The 19,187-nt window shown below is 38.2% G+C and overlaps 1 protein-coding gene across 5 annotated transcripts in view; it reads right to left on the reverse strand.

The window, feature by feature from the left end:
* SRPK2 (SRSF protein kinase 2) overlaps positions 1-19,187 on the reverse strand; it is a 152,445-nt gene that overhangs the window by 99,569 nt on the left and 33,689 nt on the right. Inside the window, exon 2 of one of the 5 annotated variants that reach the window (XM_087768050.1) lies at positions 24-87. The exons of 3 other annotated variants lie outside the window; for them this stretch is intronic. In XM_087768050.1, coding sequence (XP_087624176.1) covers positions 24-61 — 38 coding nt within the window. In that variant the 5' untranslated portion in view covers positions 62-87. Of the gene's footprint in view, positions 1-23; positions 271-19,187 lie in introns of those variants that run through there. One more of the 5 variants, XM_087768049.1, reaches the window with a different exon arrangement.

The following is a 19,187-nucleotide window of genomic DNA, read 5'->3' on the forward strand; positions in this document are numbered from 1 at the left end:
TCATGCAAGAGATGCAGCTGTACCTTTCTGAAGAGGACGACTTCTCAGAGTTAACTGACATCAGCAGCTCAATCTTCTGCTTGATTTCTGGAAAAATCAGAAAATATTCACAACCGAGACCGCCTGCCCTCGCCTTCCAAAGTCTTATTAACCAAACGACTTTATTTCCCTAAGCCCTTTTGTTCGGAAGGAGGCCGCAGGAGCCACGGTGCCTGTGCGAGGGCCGGCCCTGCCGCGCTCTGAGGGGACGAGGCGGGAGGCGGCGGGCCGCGCCGGCCCGCGCACATGACTGGGCACGGCGGCGGGCGGAACCATTCCGCGGGCGGGGGGGGAAGCGGGGGGGGCGCCTCTCCGCAGCCGGAGCCGACGCGGCTACCGGGCGAGTCCCTCCGCCGCCGCCGCCGGCCCCTGCGCGGAGGTGAGTTTCTGAGGGAAAAAAACCCCAAACAAAGGATTTATGGCACGGATTATCTTCCCGCTTAGTTACCCAAGCCGTATTGGACACCCTCGGAAACCTTCAGATCAAAAGCCCTGAAAAATATGGCTCTTTGAATCATTTTTGTCACAAAGAATGGAGGATTAAATCACTACTTTCATACACGGGTTATAAATCAGGCATGGAAAACGCTACGCATACCTGGATTTTATTTTTTAGTGCCCTGCCTCCAACCTCCTCCAAACATACTTTGAAAAGTAATATTTAAATTTTCCTTCATTTTTTTTAATGTATATTAATTACCAATCTAGCACTTGTAACAGCTAAGCGGAGACACCCGCCAGCCTAACCTGGGCTGATACCTGTCGCGAAAGAAACCGCCTGGCCACGCACCCCGGCAGGGACGCACGGTTGCGAAGGGGGAGATGCCGCCTTGTGCCGCCCGCCACTCGTCTCACGAGATCCTGTCAAAGCAGGACAGAGAGACCGCCGAAAAATTAATTCACCAGGAGCTCTGGGGTCAAGAGGTTTGTGACCCAGAAACCCCAAAGAATTATGTCACGGATGTAAGCATCATTTTAAGGTCCTATCCTCGCCAGAGACCGTAGTGCCACCTACGGAAATACTGGTAAGACCTGTGCAACATTAACACTACCTCGACTTGTTTACAACCAAAGCGAACTTCAGCTATTTGGGATTAACCATTCTACAATGGGAGAGCGTCAACCTGACTTTTTTTTTCTTTCTTTACACATATTTCAGATGCAAAGCCTCAGAAATTTCTGAAAACAGAATAAAGAAGAGAAACTAGATTTTTTTTTTCTTACCTAAGTTAAAAAATTGTTATTACTACTTGAATGAGTGTATTACCCTCATGCTCTGGCGGAAGGGTTGCAAGTTAGCAGGGATCGTCACCTGGTTACGCCACTTGTTCTTCCCAAAACATACAGACCGGAGAAGCCTCCAAGAAGAATCTCAGTTTTCGCATCCAAAGCAGATGCTTCTCAGAGCTTTCAAGACATGTCTTTGAAATGTCCGTATGTCCACAGTTGGCTCCACTACATGACTGCAAGGACATGCAAAACTTCCTGTACCATTGGCCATCCCAGACAGGAGGTGTTCCTCCGGTCACAGCTACCAGGAGACTTCTCTGCCCACCCAGACTCGTGTCCTAACACAGGCAGAAGTTCAGCTGCTGCAGGAATGTCCAGGCTGGCGACTGGGAAACCCACCAGGTTCTGGGCAGCTCCAGAGCTGCAGCATGCTGGAGAATAAGCTTGCTGATCTAGTCTCTTGGACCTCATTACCGTAAGTCCATAGCAGTTCTCGTTTAGGCCATGTGCATCTTTCCCTCTATGCCTCGGTTCTCCAGCTGTCAAGAGGGGATGACAGCATCAACTAAACTCCCTGGTGTACTGTTTTTTTTTTCAGTTAAAATATAACCCAACAACATATGACAAAACACCAGTGAGCACCCCCAAACACCAAATTATCTAATTTTGTACTCAGTGCAGTCTCAAAAACGGCTATTAAGTAAGACTCAGGAAAATGGTTATTAAATACAACTCAGAACTGCACCGTGGCCAAGAACTGAAAACACCGAATATCCACACAATCACTGAAAGACCCACTCATGTTACAGTAAAAAGAATTCTGACATGTCATTAAGAACTATGCTGTACTTCATAAAGGCTTCACAAACAGCTGTAATACCTCTTCATTTTCAACTATACAATCACACTGATTAAAACAGATTTTTAGTGCAACATACGACATTGGCGTTGATCATACAAATTATGCAATGCACTGGATATGTTGTTACTTATTTTAAAGATTGTTGTAAGCAAGTGGAAGAAGGTTAACCTTGTAGTATTAAGGGTTATCATAACACAGTATTTTCCAACACATTTATGTTTAAACTGTATGAAGGCAGTGCATAAGATCAAATAGACCAAAGAACAGTGGCACCATGTGATCAAAAATGTCTGCTGCAGGACCTCAACCAGGTACTCGGAACACTGCAAAAATATTTCTCTGAAAGGGACTGCCTTTAAGAAAATTAAAAAAAAAAATTACTTTGATGTCTCTGAATATAGACTACTTCATATTACACAAGTTAAAAGAAAGTATATGTACTTTTTTTTCTTAAGGACCAGCACACCTGCAATTCGTTATGGATTCTCTCTTCATACTCAATATGGTTTAACAAGAACAGGATGCTTCGTTACACACTGTGATAACACGTGTGTTGTCAGTACAGAAAGCTACACAACAGAAATTTTTGTGGGATGGAGGACACTAAAGGTTTGGACGGCTTTGTGGAGAAAGCTTATCCCTTTAGTACTCTTTTTTTTTTTTTTCCTTCTGTGCGAAGGAATGTTAGAAGGTAGCTCTCAGTTACTTACCCTCACGTTTGGACAAAGACAGAATTGACAATTTGGAGGTGCAAACTAAAGTTCATTTCCCCTACCACAGATCCTTGACACTGACTGACTAAATATGTTCCTCAATCTCATAATCCAACTTTTTTTTTAATTCCTTCTGAAGATGTTTAACCCTGTTAAAATTTAAAATGGGCAATATAAACAGATATTAACAATGCAGGATTTTATGGCAAAACAAAATCCACAGAGCTTGGAATAAAGTCATCAACTGATCCATTCCATAAACAAGCCTCCAGACAGGCTTTGCAATGGATGCCTAGAGATTATTACACTTACAAGTTATTGCTAACGACACGCTACAAGATGTTAAAAATAAAATCCAAGTTATAAGTTACTTCACTGCAAACTTGAAGTCCCTGGATATGCTAAGAGATGCACAAAGACATTTCTCTCTGATGGTATTCCAGCACATATTTTAGTTTCACTTTCATTCAGTGGCAACAAAGATTTATTTAATATAGTGATAAGAAGAATTTAAATAAAATGAGACTTCACAGAAAAAAAAATATTCTAGCATCATTAATGAGTGTTCCATTCTACAAGTTGATAAAACTTCCATCACAAGGTTTTGGGGTTTTTCTTTCTTTCCCCTCTCTGCTCCTCTCCTGTCAATTTGAAATATTTTCTTATTTGGGATTTACCTATCTTTTGTCTCAGCTAACTGAGATTTTTGCAACTGGATCCATTTCTTTCATTTTTAAAAGCAAATCTGTACCTTTGCGCATCCATACTGCACCCCCAAGGTCAGGCTGGTACCACCATTATCACTCCTGATACAAAACTGATCATGGAAATAATATCACCAAAATAAGACAGAGGATTTTTACACTAAGTACCTTTTAGACCATAAGAGAAAAAAGGCTGCAGAAGCAGCAATGTTATCATTTGTTTATTTTGATTATTTATAAATTACATATCCAGAAATCTGGGCTCACTTACAGAATTTATTAGAACATACAAATTGCATCCCAAGTCTAAATAAAAAAAAGAAAAAGCCCTCCAAATGGTGGTTACCCTACCACCCACTCAACCAGCCTTCGCAGCCCAGAAGAACGCAAACTACAGTAATATTTGTTAAACTTCAAGTAAAAAAAAAAAAAAAAAACCAAAACACAAAAAAACCCCAAAGAATGCGAAAAAGAAAAGTCTTACAACCGAGCAGCTCTTCCTGAAGGCCTCTTGGTTCAAGCCCCTCCAACCTGACACAGAGAACTAGCACTTCAACTTTTGGTTCACCTCAAGTGCTGTGGCACAGAGGTAAATGCTGGGCTATTCAGGAGCAACACCTGTTTTGGATTCAAAGAACAACGCCTTTAATGGCTTTTAGGAGTTAATTAGATAATTGTATTGATCAGTGCACAGACATACAGTGAACCTCTGCGAGCCATCACTTATGTTCTCACTGAAGATTTTTGGACTGTCCTAATTTCAGAGACAATAAAACACATTCAGAGGAATAGATCATAATACTCTGGCTGAAAAAAGATGAAAATGAATGAAAATTAGTGCCTGCAAATCCCAAAGCAGCAGCTAACACAATAAATTTCCCAAGCGACAAAATAACAATAAATTCGGGTATGGGCGGCAGCATCATTGTCACCAACTCCTCAGTCATTCCATGCACTTTATCAGCCCACTTTGAGTAATTTTACGTTGTGTACAGATCAAGTGGCAGACAACTGGCTTTCATCCAAGACCTGAGCCAAGCAGATACACTAAGTCTCTAAAGCCGTACTATTCAAGCAGCGAATGAATGAGAACAAAAAACAACCTCAGAAAGGCTCTGCACTGCCCAAAATGACTTCATAATCGTCACAATTTTTATTTTCTTTAAACCAAAGCAATGCAGAGACTAACCATTTAAAGGAATCTGTGCTTAGACTTTTCTTTTTTTTTTTTTTTGGCCCAGTTGTTTGCCTACTCTGAGATGTTCAGGTGTAGGTTGTGGGTTAGATCAGAGAAAAAGGCATCAGATAAAGTTAAAATGGGAAGGGATCTCCTTTTAGAGAGAGATCATTAGCTCTGCCAAAAAAGAGGAGACCCGAGGCTTGGAAAAATGGAGAGAAGAGCCTGACAAAGAGATGCTGACAGTTTCTAAACACATAGGGGATTTGTAGGAGAGCATCATGCCAAAGGCTCCAAGAAACATAACGTTTCCACAAGGAATCTAGAACAAACTACCTCAGAAAGGATAAGGAAAGAAACTCTCCAGATAAGCCAGAGAAGAGAAGCCATTTTGTTTCAATGATGTGAAAGAAGAAGAAAAAAAATCTGATATGGGAATTGGGAACCTCTGAGGAATATATACATAATCTGGAAAAAAGAACAGGGAAGTAGGTCTAGCCTGGAGTTTTGTTTATTTGTTTTTACCAATAAGAAAAAAAACGAAGAGTTCTCCACAACAAAAGAAGAAAAAAAACCCAAAACCCTCTAGCTGGTGCTCAGGCACAGATGGAAAAGTGCGGACAAGGTATACAACACTGCGCAAACTGTTCCCTTTGACATATGGGTAGGTATCAGAGTCAACACTATTTCAAAGTCAACTGACAGAAGTCGCTGTTTCACTAAAAACTTAATCGTGTCTATTGCAAACATATCTCAATGGTCTACAACACATTCGTCAGTCAAGATTAAAATATCTTACTGATGGTGCATGTATTAAATTTATCCAGGGCAGAGAACCACTGTTGCAGAACTCAACTAATACAGCTTTTTTTTTTTTTTCTTCCCCCCCCCCCCGCCCCTTTTGGGGTCAAGGAAAGAGACAAAGTGGCAGGTAAACATACTACCTTCAGTTTGTTGTGATGTAAACCCCTGCCATACAAAATACCATACATCCCTTTTAAAATAAACATTATACTAAACAGATGCAAGAAAAATATACTCAGTTTTTAATTAATAAGTAGGCTCATCCACATGTTTTCTTACTCTAGCCTGATCATAAACTAGCAAGTTCAGTGCTTTTCTTCCATTTTAGTGCAGTGTATATGTTAGGACACAAGCTCAAGATGCTTTTAGCCTTTCTTATACAGTACCTTTAAACATCTCCTCCTCCATCAATACCCTTCCTAGTCTATTCCCCATTGTCTTTTCCTTCTTTACATCACATTAGTGCTACAGCTGCTTGGATCTTTCATCCTGCTGTAAATTGACTGTACTTCCAGTATTACTGTTAAAATAAATAATCCTGCTTCCCAAATCCTATAAAGACAGACCTGAAAATATTATGCAAAGCAAATTAACCAAATGACCCATTCTAAGTAAATTCTCAGCCTTGAAACCATGAAACACATTAGGAACTTTAGTATTACTAACTTGATTTTATGTGGACAGATCTGTTTTGAGCTGTGCATAGTTGTTGTACAAGTGACACACTAAACAGTACAAAAGAAGGCAATAAATTAAAATTCTCCTGATGAGGCACTGGGTATCACAGGACGAAACTAGGTAGATTTACACACAAACTTGAGAGGTAGATAATGTACTTTTTAAATAAGAAATAGTTCTACAAAGTGAACTACTGAAATCACAGGCTCTGGCACCAGGGGTTTCAAAATGGCACAAACACAGAGCAAGCCTAAATTTGATCAACATGTGAATGTTAAATAGGGTAGTATGGAAGCACAAATAGTATAATTATTCTAAAATAAATCATTCTTCCAGATGTTATTAAGCTTTTGAAGTGAGGAAAAAACAGTGCTTGTGCCCCAACTTAGTGTTATTTGCTGTTCAGGTAGAGAAGTTTGGTAGCCCCTTATTAATAGACAACAAACCTTGGGATGGCCTGAATGGTTTTTTCTTACTACAACAGAACAAAACTCAGTATAAAGCAGGCATCTTTCCTTTTTGCATCAAATGCAACTTCTTCAAGACTGGAAAGATTTGTTCATATGGGATTTCAAGATTATGCCAGAGTTGACTTAAAATTTTTAAGAATCCTCAGGAATGTAAAAGGCTGTCAGAAGTGGCAGTGAATGCAATGGGTCAATATTGTTATCCAGCAGACCTTGAGAAGCTAATACCGAGTTTGTTCCTTTCTTTCTTAATGGTGTAAAGTCAATGCAGTCTACAGTGAATTTTTCATGTCTTGTTTGATCTGCTCTTACAGAGAAGTATCCTGTTTTGTTTATAACAGAGAATTTCCTGCTTGCTCTCTGTGAAGGTTTCCAACTTTGCATAAATTTTTCATGTAACAGGAAGCAACCAAATATTCATATCAAAGTTTGTGCGCATTCATGGACTTGTATTCCAAGATAGCAAGAATGGGCAGGTTGAGGGGGTTGACAGGCACCCAAAACAGTCTCTAAGGTTGTCTGCTTTCATTAGCAGAAATAGAAGCTCTCATATTAGTTCAGTACTGAAAAATAAAGCAGTAGCTATATGGACTTCCTCAGGTCTCTTATGCATGACGTTCACAACTATGCTGATACACAAGCCAGTGACTTCCCCACGAAGAATAAGTGACAGAAGAAAAAGTGAGTGAAGAAAACCAGCTGTCTGCAATCTCCTGTTGGGGAGATTACATTAATATTTTCAGTATTATTCCTTCTCAGTATCCTAAATAATATTTCTGCTCAGGGCATGAGGAAATTACAGTGGAACTTTTAAGGTTATGCCATATTTGAAATATTAAAATCACCATGTTAAAAACCTGTTTGACAAACTGATAAAGCTAACCCCCTCCTTTCCTAAAGGGGTGTATAAAAAAGTCAGTAGTATCAAAATGCACAGCATTTTAAACATTTATGTAAGAGTCGTGTTTTAGCTACTGCTCAGAATGTAAAAGTATGTTTTAAAAAACACTCCCACACGCATACACAAATAGTGGAGACTGGATAAGATACAAAGGGGAGCACAGATCCTTTATTGGTATACACTGCAGAAGTCTACACACAAGCATCACCTAAAGCTGGGTCACACTCATGCTCAGCTCAGCAGGCCCAGGAAAAAAAAAATTACGTATAGAAATCCAGAGAAAAATCTGATGAAAAGAAGTATTTCATTTTCCCTTGCATAAAGAGCAAGATGAATTTACTCAGTATTTACAGGTACATTAAGTGAATTTAGTGTTAACAATACCAAGTCTTTTTTTTAAGAAAGTACAGGTTGCATCTGATCTTCTCCTAGCTATCTCAGAGATACAGAAACACTGATTTTTCACATTTCCAATATACTTAAAACTCTACTGGAATCATCTGCTCAGGTACTTCTAAAGAATATATTCATAGTAATATCACTCTTATCCTTCCAAACTGAGTTTTCTGTACCTGAGCTGAGGTTTAAAAATACTACTTGTACAAAATATTCTGAGGAAAACCTGTCTTCCTTCAAAATGGCTGCCACCCTGGTAGTACCCAAGAGATAAGTCTACCCTAATCTTAAAGACAGACGCCGTTCATCCAGATGACACTGCTAGTTTTTTAGTGCTGTTGCCATTAGCACAAATGGAGGCCAAAGCACATCCGAACGACAGTATATACCTTTAATGGTAGCTGTTGCCTTGTTTTTGCAGAGGAAAATGGAAGACCATTCATTGAGAACTTACTGAAGAATAGTATTTTATTCAAGAAAAATAGCAACACTAGTACTATCATTTTAAAACTTAATTTCACTGAATCTTCACCATAAGGAGAACACAGAAAAGCACTGGATACAGAAAGGAATGAAACACAGTAGGAAGGAAACACGCTCTGCAGGAGATCTCAGGGTAGAAACCAGAAGCTTGTGAACATCCACCATACGGTCAAGTTTGTTTCTGCTTCTCCAAAAGGAAAAAACCATACAAAATACACAGATGAATTTGCCTTTCACTCGTTTGAACATTTAGTTTCCAAATATATAAATATACAGTCTAAATCACATACTTAGTACCTCTGAAGAATTTTTAATACAGTCAAATTCCTGAGTTTCTTGTTTATGTTTATATATGGAAATTTTTGAGGGAAGTTTGTAGGTAAACTTGAGGAAGCATTAGGTTTTTAAGAAAAGCATTAAGAGAATGCTACAATTACTCTAAAAATGGCCCACTATAAACCCAGGGAAACAGAATTACAGTTAAAATATAACAATGCATTTGAATTTCTTTTAAGTCACCCACGTAACGTTAACTAAGCCTTGTTGTCATAATCTGGCATTTGATCTTTTGCCAGGCTGTAGTATTCATTAATAAAGTGCTTACTGAAACACAAAGATGACATTAAGAGGAATTCCTTCATTCTGGTAGTTCTCCTGGGTCTGGCAGCATTCGCTGTACCAGCCGCACGCCCAGCACCAAGTTGTTGCTTTTCTCCCCCTCCTCCCATCTCAGCCAAATAACCAACTCTGCCCAATGTTTGTTTGAAAATCTGCGGTTGTACAAAAAGGCATTCTTTAAAGAAAAAAAAAAATACAAAATTTAAACTTCTTTTTGCATAACTACTTGTCAGATTAAATACCAGTAAAGCACACCAAAGAAAACATTAACCCTAAATATGACTGTGCTTGTTATTTTCTACTTATGTCTTTAACTTCATTATTTATATGTATTAACATTATTTATATTGTTTATATTATTTATATTGCATTAACTTTATTATTTGTATGTATTTAACTTTTATGAGAAAGGTTTTATTTGGAGGGGACAGTGACAGAGTTGAGAACGTTTCTTAGAGTTGCTGGAAAACAGAAAGCTGATCCCTACAAGTTTATCCATTCTGGGGAAAAAAAAAGAACAAACCACAAAATATTCACTAAGTATGTTAAAATGTATCCTCCTGTCCTTTAAAATCAGCTTCCTATTACTAGGCCAAAAACATCTTCATGTGGCAACAGTTGTACATCAGGTAGCTAGAGACAGAGTGATTTAAGAAGTTACTACTTCGTTAGTTAAAACACAACAAATGATTAGCTGTATTTTCCAGACCTTGTCTAGAGCAAGGCAAATGGTTTGCTGAGTGTGCATGGTCAGCTTTTCTGTCAAAGCTGAAAGAAGTTCAACCTCCGGCATAATAACGGAGGGTTAATTTTTTCACACCTTCAAACTAGATCACTTCTACTATCTTTACTGTCTTAACTCACCAGACAGAATGGATAATTTCTGATTTCTAGTCTGAAATATTTCTCATTTATTCCTTTGACAATCTAGTGTACAATTGTTACAGTGTTAGGATTCTTTTGATAATAGCATTTTCTTTCAGGTCTACGATTTGCCTAAATGCCTGAAGTGCTATTCCAATTTTCAAATATTATTATTTTTCCACTCATTTGTTACGTGCTTTTTCTTCAAAATCCAAGAAAAAAATTAATTGCTCTAATGTTGTAGAATGACAAATTAAATTCCAGTCTTAAGAAAAAATAGGTTTCTATTCATCCAAACTAAGTCAAGCATATGTTACCTTCTAAAGTCTAAAGCAATGACTCAAAATCTTGCACACACTCTGATTCCTACCTCTCCTAGGAGATGAAGCGACATGATTTACCCAAAAGGATTAAACTGGGTCACAATTATTGACTACATGTTATAACCTTAAACTCCAGGTTAGAATTTCTCCTTAGCCTGACTTTTTATTATCATTCACTGTTCTAAAAAGCTTTATGTTTTTACTTTCTGTTACAAATTTTACAGTTAGAAATCCTTATAGCAGAAATATTTTTAAATTGAGATATTTTGACAGGATATTCACAGGATGTTTTTCAGTATGTTCTGTCAAAGTTTTTATAGTGTGATCATCACCACAATATCTACATAACTGACTTTTCCAAATATTCTTGCCAGGTTTTCAGTATTTCTTATCCAGCAGATCATCAGACTTTTCTACTCCTTGAATTCTTGGCTGTACAGGGCACATTCTTAGCTCCGTTCCTCTAGAACAAGAGACAGTACTTGTTTCACCTTTCCTGGCCTCATAAGAGGACAAACAGTTCTAAGAAAAAGCTCCATCAAAAAAGTACATGTCATCCTGAGCACAAAGCAAGCCAAAAACCTCTCCCCTTTAGCGGTGAGTTGTGCCCCACTGGGACATGGGTCCACGTGGTGATCATCTTATTGAAGTGTAACTCTTCAGGAACACTGGGGACGTTACAGAGTTGTCTCTGTCAAACTTCAGTTAAGACGTTCCTTACTGTTTACAAGGGAGGAGACAAGGAGAAAAAGAGAGAAACAAAAAAGTGTTTTTACACAAAGAAGGAATGAGAGCGTCTGTGAAAGACGGCAGGAGGAGCATCCTCAGCAGCCATTAAAACTGCCAAAACCATGATACTGATCTCAGCTGCACTATGCCACACCCGCCAAATAACATCCAGTACTCCTTCTGGTTTTGCCTATGGTTCCTTCATTTGGACACCGTACAACTCCTGTGTAAATAAGCCTGTTCATGTCCACTGTGTAGTCTAGGTTCTGGGAATCACTGGCACCACCAAATGAAATATTAAGGCTTTGTCTCAACAAAGCAGCCTTCCCAATATTACATCAAACCTTGAAATTCCCAATTTGACCAGAATTAGCCATCCTTCAGCATCCTCTTTGCAGCTTGTTTCTTGTTGAAAAGACAACTGGAGACCAATGCAAACTCTTGAAGGACACTGAAATCCTCTGTTAGAGCCAGTCAGACCAACATCGATTACTGCAAGGAAAAGGCTTTGGATCATGGCACCTGCACCCACCACCTGTGCTGTCACTGAGGTGAAGCACACAGCTGGCAGAAGAAACTTAACGTGAAACCGTCACCACTTCCAGTCATCCGAAATGCACATGCGCTAACTGTAATCCTACCTGCTTCTCATGCGTGGCTCTGCCTTCCTGCTGCCACAACCATTGCCAATGAACGCAAAAAAGCCCAATATGTTGCACAGAAGGAAATCATTGTCTGTTGTAACAGACAGCTAGTAGCAACAATAAAGCTGTAACAACCATACCTGAGCACAAGTATGATTCTCCATTAATATAGCATCTTTTTATTATTTTAAAATATGATTTTAGTTAACTGAATAGATCTACCTATTCTTAAATTACATATTGATCAAGTTTGAGCTTTTAGAAACAGTATTTTCAGTAAAGCTATAATATAGAAAAATTAAATTTGAAAATTTTTACTGGACATAAAATTGTACTGATGACAAATTTTAAACATGCACGCAGTGCCCACAAAAGGAGGAGCCTTCTAATTATTTTCAAGTGTGTTTCTCGCATGTACCATTTTCAATATTTAATTGCCAGTGTCCTGAATTTACATAGCAACATGAAAAGACACTAGGATTTTTCTATTGGGCTTCTCCCTAAGACTGGACATAGTAGTAACACAGGAAAGTATTTATTTAAACTGATACAAATGTTAAACACCCTAACACTGATAACTTGGCACTCAGCCAAAATCTTCAAGTAAAGGACATTATTCTATTTACATGTTCTTTTTTGTAAGGAACAGAAATAACTTTAATTCTTCAGATGCCTGCCTTTGTAAAGTCTGAATGTAATTATAGTATAATACATACATGTATTGAATATCTATCATTGAATATATAGGAGAAGAACATACTATACTCACAAAAATGGAAAGAAAAAATATGAGGTGCTTCCAGTTAAGGGAGTGCTATGAAAGCCTTCTAGTCCTGAAGGACTTCCATCAGGAATATTTTTAATTTTATACATAAAACATACAACACACACATGCAAATACATGTCAAAATACCCCCTTGCTTTGCTTTTGCTCTGTTCTTCAGAGAAATGGGATGTTGATTTTTTTTTTTTTAAAGCAACATTATACATATGCAACAAAAATAAATGATTGGAAAGGAATCTGGAGAAATATCTAAAAACTTTTACTGTAAGATTTGAGAAAAGGAATAAGTATAAGAAATTTTTAAAAAAAACTTATCAGAAAGAATTCTGTCTGCTAGAGACAAAATATTTCCACAGGAAAGAAGGGAGTTAAAAGTCACTACAATAATGGAGGTATTTATATAAAGCAGAGGTCTGTCCAGACATGAGATCTGATCTTGCAATCAGTAAAGCTATTTACACCTCCACTGCTTTTTCCCTCCTCCTCCCCCTCCCCATTAGTGTCTCATCTAAATGATATCATAATCAGCTATTGCTGATGAAAAATTCAGAGTGTGCTTTGTTGGTCTGCAAGTCCACCTCTTGAACATTAAGACTTTCAAGATATTTTTTTTCTTAGCTCTACCTTTTTTCTTTTCACACCCTCTCCCCTTCTCCATCTGACTTCCCCACCATTTATTCAGCAATGACATGAGAAACCTGGTATTGCCTTGTCTAAAAGCTGGCTACAAATAGTTTATTCTGCGGTGAAGACACAGTGATGTAGGTGGCGAGTCACCACCATCCACTCTGCAAATGTGTCGTGACATCATTCAGTAGCTAGTCATGGCGTCCTTCGTTACCTCCCATCTTCTCCTACATTGTATGAAGCGGATTTCGTTGAGCAATGCCGCTAAAAGTGTAGAAGTACGTCACTCGGCCTTCTCCTCCCCTGCAACTCTACCAGCTCCTCTCCAGGTCTCAGCCCTGGTGGCTAGCATGTAATGAGTCAGCAAATGTTGTCATTTACACATGTCCATACCCACCCAGTTTCTTCTCTAAACCATCAAGTTAGAACTCCTATACATTTCAGTCTTTTCCTGCATACATGAGCAGAGCAAAACACCTTGACTTCACTGTTGGCAAGAAGCATCTATAAATTTAGGTTTTCAACAACACAGTCCTAATTTTGGCAGCTGTTACAGCAACACTAAAACAATATACAATGTTGAACACATTGCCAACAGTGTCAATTATGTCTTTCATAAAAATAAAACTCTACTGGAACTAAAAGAAACTTTATTTAAAAAATAGACCAATGCAGATAGTCATAAAGACATCAAAAGGAAAAAGAAAATAGGAAAAAAACAAACCAGATTGACAGGTAATACTCTACCTACTACTTAAGGTTTTGCTGAGGGCTCAGAGAAAGGGTCCGTCCTTAGCGCATTTCCCTTTTTATAAACACAGGGGAAAAAAATTGAAAACTATGTTAAATAAAATAAAAAACCTTATGAAAGGGCACTGAAAGTTAAATTACCTGAATTCTCTTCCAGTTTCACTATACTATTGACCATTCCCCAAAGTATCTTAAGTTTACAGTCATAGAAGATACGTGCTTAAAAATCATATCATTCAAGTTACAACAGGACTGGCAAGTCTAGCCCAGACAAAGCCTACCGATGATCATCCTGGCTCCCCTACAGCGAAGGAAACACGCTTCAAAGATTATATGTGTTTTTAAATGCCACTACTACTTCACCCCGCTTATAGGAAATGTAGAATATGAATTGATTTAGCTAATCTTGATTTGCTCCTGGTATAAAAAGGAAAGAAAAAATGAAGTAATAAGCAACAGAAGAGCCAACCTTACAAGTCGATTCTAAACAATGTCATTTTGTTAAGTCGTAAAAACCACCAATTTACCTTCAAATGTTAATTAAGAACTAGATGAAGGAAAAGAGATGAGAAAGAGTACAGAGACTGTTGGGAGACACAGGGAGCAAAATAAAATCAGCAGAATTCACTGAGAGCAGAGAAAAATCAAGCAGGAGAAAAATAAAGCAAAAATTCTGGGAGAAGGAGAAGGGAAGAACATTGAGAGGGAGAAAAGGTATGTTGCCAAGGCGAAAACAGATAGCTGAAGACAGTAGACAAAGAAGGATGAGAAAGCTCAGGAGAGTGTAGGAAGAAAAGCAAACTAAAAAAAGACTAGGACTAAATCTTGCAAGGGAAAACATTGAATGTAGCAAATGTGCTCAACTTAAGTGAGCCGATGTGTGGTTGTTCAGAAGGAAGGCAAGAGCACTTTGAATACTTCAAGGAAGATCAACGTGTGCTCTTCTATGCAGTGTCTATCCAATACACCAGAATATGTACTGGAAAATAACACATCCTTCCCTTCCTCCCCAGAAAAGGGACATGACAGTAAGCAGGTTACTACTCCCCCCGCCCCTGCACGGCTCCTTCTACTCCAACAAGCAACGAAGCAATGACAAGAGCAGCTGAGGAACTGGCAGGCCCGTGACATGTACCCAGCACCTTACATTTAAAACCATGTTTTGGAGGTTCCTGTATACTTGAAAATAGGATATATTGAGTACAATTTACACCTATTGTAAGAGAGGCCAAAGTATATTTAGACAACCTGTAGCATCTGCTTTTTTAGATTAGAAATTCAGCTTTTGCCCATAGAAAACTTGTGAATAAGGCAGTAGAATGACATCACGGACACAAAAAGTAAAATGTGCATTTAAAAATAGGATCTTTTTCAGACTTTTGTTTATTTTTGCTGTTATTTTTCATGCTTATTTTACTAGAAGACTGGGGAGAAGAGCTTGCCTTTTTTTTATTTTTTTAAAAATATGCAACGCCCCCAATTGCTATGTTAAAATTGGAAAAACTCCCAATCAACATGAGTCATCAAACCACTCCTCCAACAAGAATAAAAAGACAGCAAGACTTAACATTGCCCTGATTTATTTTCACTTAGCAATATCAACAGGAAAAGTGACTGAAAGTGATAAAATATTCAGACTTGCTTTATCCCCCAAGGATAATTATTACAATTATTTTGTTCCTTTGTTAATCTGCTTGAGAAAGCACATAAGGTGACTAGATAAAGAAAAGGCCAGATCCAGAAGTAGTATGTAAGAAGGTGTAAATTAAATTATTTTACATTACACTTGGCTATGTCCAAACGTCCTCTTAAAAATGTAGCTGGAACAGTTTCAAAAGCTACCAAACCCAGCATTTGTAGTGTATAAATCCCTAGTGTACTATGGAGATCACTGAGGACATCAGCATTATTTTTAGAGAGAGAAGAACCTGCCTTCCTACAGTAACTTGTTCCACTGACTGAAGAGGCATGATGACAATTTTCAACCACTAACTTTTAGACAGCTTAAATGAATTCTACCTGTTAGTGTCAACCTCTGAGCTACCATAGGCTCCTTTTGCCGTAGATGGGGAAACGGGAGGTTCAGAACAGAGTTTATCTCATTAGTTGGTTAGTCTAATCCCGAACAAGATGAATCACCCCAAGTGCCAGTGTCCCTCCACTGATAATAAAGAAGTCTGGGTAACCAGATCAGATGTAGATGCCTACACTGCAGACATCCACATGTGGTCAGGTGAATCCCATCCTTACTGTATGGTTTCAGGTAGCTGTATCAATGCATATAATCTTCACCTATTTAGTTACCAATTCTTGTTGTGATTTAACGTGGGATTAAAATATCATTTAACATAACCCTTCTTTGTGTATTAATTACACCGACTCACTTTCCTTCCATAAGGTATAAACAGGGAAGGGAGGCTATGGCTTTGATGGGTTTTTTTGTTTGTTTTACAGTGGAGTCACTCAGACATTCAAAAATGTTTTTTAAATTGCCATTATTCGTTGCAATCCACATATGATAAAGGTTAGGAACGTGTACTAATATAGCTACATTAGCACATAAATTCCCCTATATAGAGGCAAGCCATCAATCATATTAACATTTATTCTTCCTTGAAAAAGAAAAGAACATGGATATGACAAAGCCTGAAGACAAGAAAGGCACAACAAATCAGGAAGAGTACCAGTGGAGAAAAAGTGAAGCACTTTTATAAGTTTAAAAAAAAAAAAAATATTTGAAGAAGAGTGCATGGGCATGTTGGCTGAGAAAAATATTTTTTAAAAAACTAAACAGGCAAAACCAAACAGAAATTTCTGCTGTATTTTCTTCATTCATTGTCATTCTTATATTCATAGTTGTATGAAGGAACACAGAGGCTAAAAACTTTAAAAAAAAAAAAAAAGTTTTATGGCAAGATAAACAATGAAGTACACAACAGCCCAGGGAAATTTAAGCAGTGATTTAACTCCACTCAGGCTGATAAAGTTACAGGGGATAAGTCTGAGAAGATGCATTTGTGGATTGAGAGATACATACAGGACTATAAGAACGTTTTCAGCCCTATATTGCTCCAAATCTCTATACCTATGAAACTTCGGATTATCAAACCAAACTCTTAAAACCTGGAACAGATAAGATACACTAGTGGCCACTGCAGAATCAGTATTTCTATTTACTGCCCTAGAGAATTTAAAATTTCAGTGGGGATAAATATATCGTTATTGTCATCAGCACAACAGAAGAGCTATCAGTGTAACCGCTATACTGTTCCCAGAGCGCGAGTGCTCCAGAGCAGGTACAGCCGACGTCTGTGTTCTGCAGCCAGGGCCAGCTCTGAAAGAATCTGGATATTGCCACAGTTACAGCAACCATTACTGACCCTTTTCAACTCAGTTGTGCATTTTATATGCTTTTTTTAAACTCTGGCGCTAATACCACATTATGAGTTAATGTATGAACATGTGAATTAATGTCAGAAGACAAGGTTTTAGACACACAGCAGGTTCGAGAAACAGAATTCTCAAATTGCTACTCACTGGAAAGACTTAAGTATCTTATAGTTGGGCACATTTTAGCAAACTGCAATTGAAAAGTGACTGAACGGAACAGTTAAACAATAGAAGACTTAGTCCTGTAACCATTCATAAGGTTTTAACTTAACAAGTCTACTAGGAGGTGGCTGAATGATAAAAACGAGTCTTCCACAATCCAACCAACAGGCAAAAGAGAAATAGGCAAATGAACAAAGGTAGCAACTTTTGCTGTGTAGCAAAACCTATCCCAGACTGCTGACATATAGCATCTTTCAGGTCTGATTTATTACTTTTATCATAAATGTTTATACTGAAATAAATTATGCAGATGGTTTAAAATATAGATAATATACAGGTAAAATTCAAGCCAAAAGTGTGATCATTAAAGTGAAAATATTACCTAAATTGTAGCTAACTTTTACTATTAAACCATCTCAGAAAGTATAAATGAATTTATTCTGCCAATTAACCTAAAGTGTCAGAACACCTGAATATCTTTAAAGAAGCTAACCAGAGACTGTCTAGTGATGTCACCAGGGAGGGGAGGCTCACGTCTTGCATACTGCCATGCATACAGTTTGGTACTAAAGCGAGCTTAAATACCTCTACATTATGCTCCTGACAAGAGTATATGCATACTGAGTGTCCAAGCAAGTATAATTGTATGACACACTGTGAATCAGATTTAACAATAAATAAATACATAAAATACAACCATACTCCAACTACTTTCTGTGCATTTCTGGCACAGCGCCCACAAAAACCAGTCAACTGGCGGATGATTTGTTTCCCTTTACTTCACTTTTTTTCTTTTAACTTCTCCTCTGAGTTGGGGACACCAGTGTTTTGCAAAACAGCCTGAAATAGCAGAGGGCTCACACAGGTGTGGGATTCTTAGTCATTACAAGGTCACAAAATACCAGAAGTGCCTAACTGGTAGGTATTAGCCTTGACCATTTGGCCCTACTTGCACAGTCTCAGTGTACAAGCTACTGGGGCAGAGCCTATTTTTGCCTCTGTCGTGAAGGTTTCCTTTATTAATTATTTTGTTTGAAAGCCAGGGCAATATTGGCATGTTTTCTGTAACTGCTTAGAGTTATATTTCTTTGTTCTTAAGGTCTCTCCTCAAGAAAGAGCTTTTGGCTTAAACTGGTTTTTCAATATGCTTGTTACACAAAGCTCTCGCTTTTGTCGGTATGCTTTGAGGAGAACCCTGCTCCTCCCTCTTGTCCTTGGAACACCCTCCACAATCAAATCTTCCCAGATTGCTGCTAATTTCACAAATTTTGCCTTAAAGGTTTGCAAGTTTAGAGCCAAGATTTGGCCCTCTTTGCCAATGAAAGGGGTTTTGGCGAGGCTAAAACTGACATAAGTACGAGACTATAAAACGTAACCGCACTTAGGCCATACAAGGACAGGTAAAACCCTATGCGTCATTAGCTGCTAACACATGCCAAAAGCAAACCTGTGATCTCCATGTATTACTCACATGTGGTGGTATTAGTCAGAATCCCAGTTTAAGCCCTCCGGCAGGCCTTTACTCGTCTTTCCTTACTCAATTGTGAGTACATGTTCTTAAATCATGTCAAGGATTCCTTTTTTTTTTTTGCCTTGTCCTTAGACTATTTTTGTACACCAGATAGACTATCTATGTTGTAGAAATACATTTTAAGCTGCACGTTAACCTCCTGAGATCCACTCAGAGACAATGTGCCCAGAGAAAACACGTTTTGGACTGCTAGTCTCTTTTATATTGTGTGGGAATATTAATAAGAGGATTTTTAAAGGATGTTTTCTTTCCTCAAACACAGTACAGATTACATAGTGACAGAGGTATAAAATTAGAGACGCACTTCTGCC

This window comes from Nipponia nippon, unplaced genomic scaffold (genome assembly GCF_047370975.1).
Source record: "Nipponia nippon isolate SJK-2023a ecotype South Korea unplaced genomic scaffold, ASM4737097v1 scaffold_3, whole genome shotgun sequence".
NCBI classification, from domain to species: domain Eukaryota; kingdom Metazoa; phylum Chordata; class Aves; order Pelecaniformes; family Threskiornithidae; genus Nipponia; species Nipponia nippon.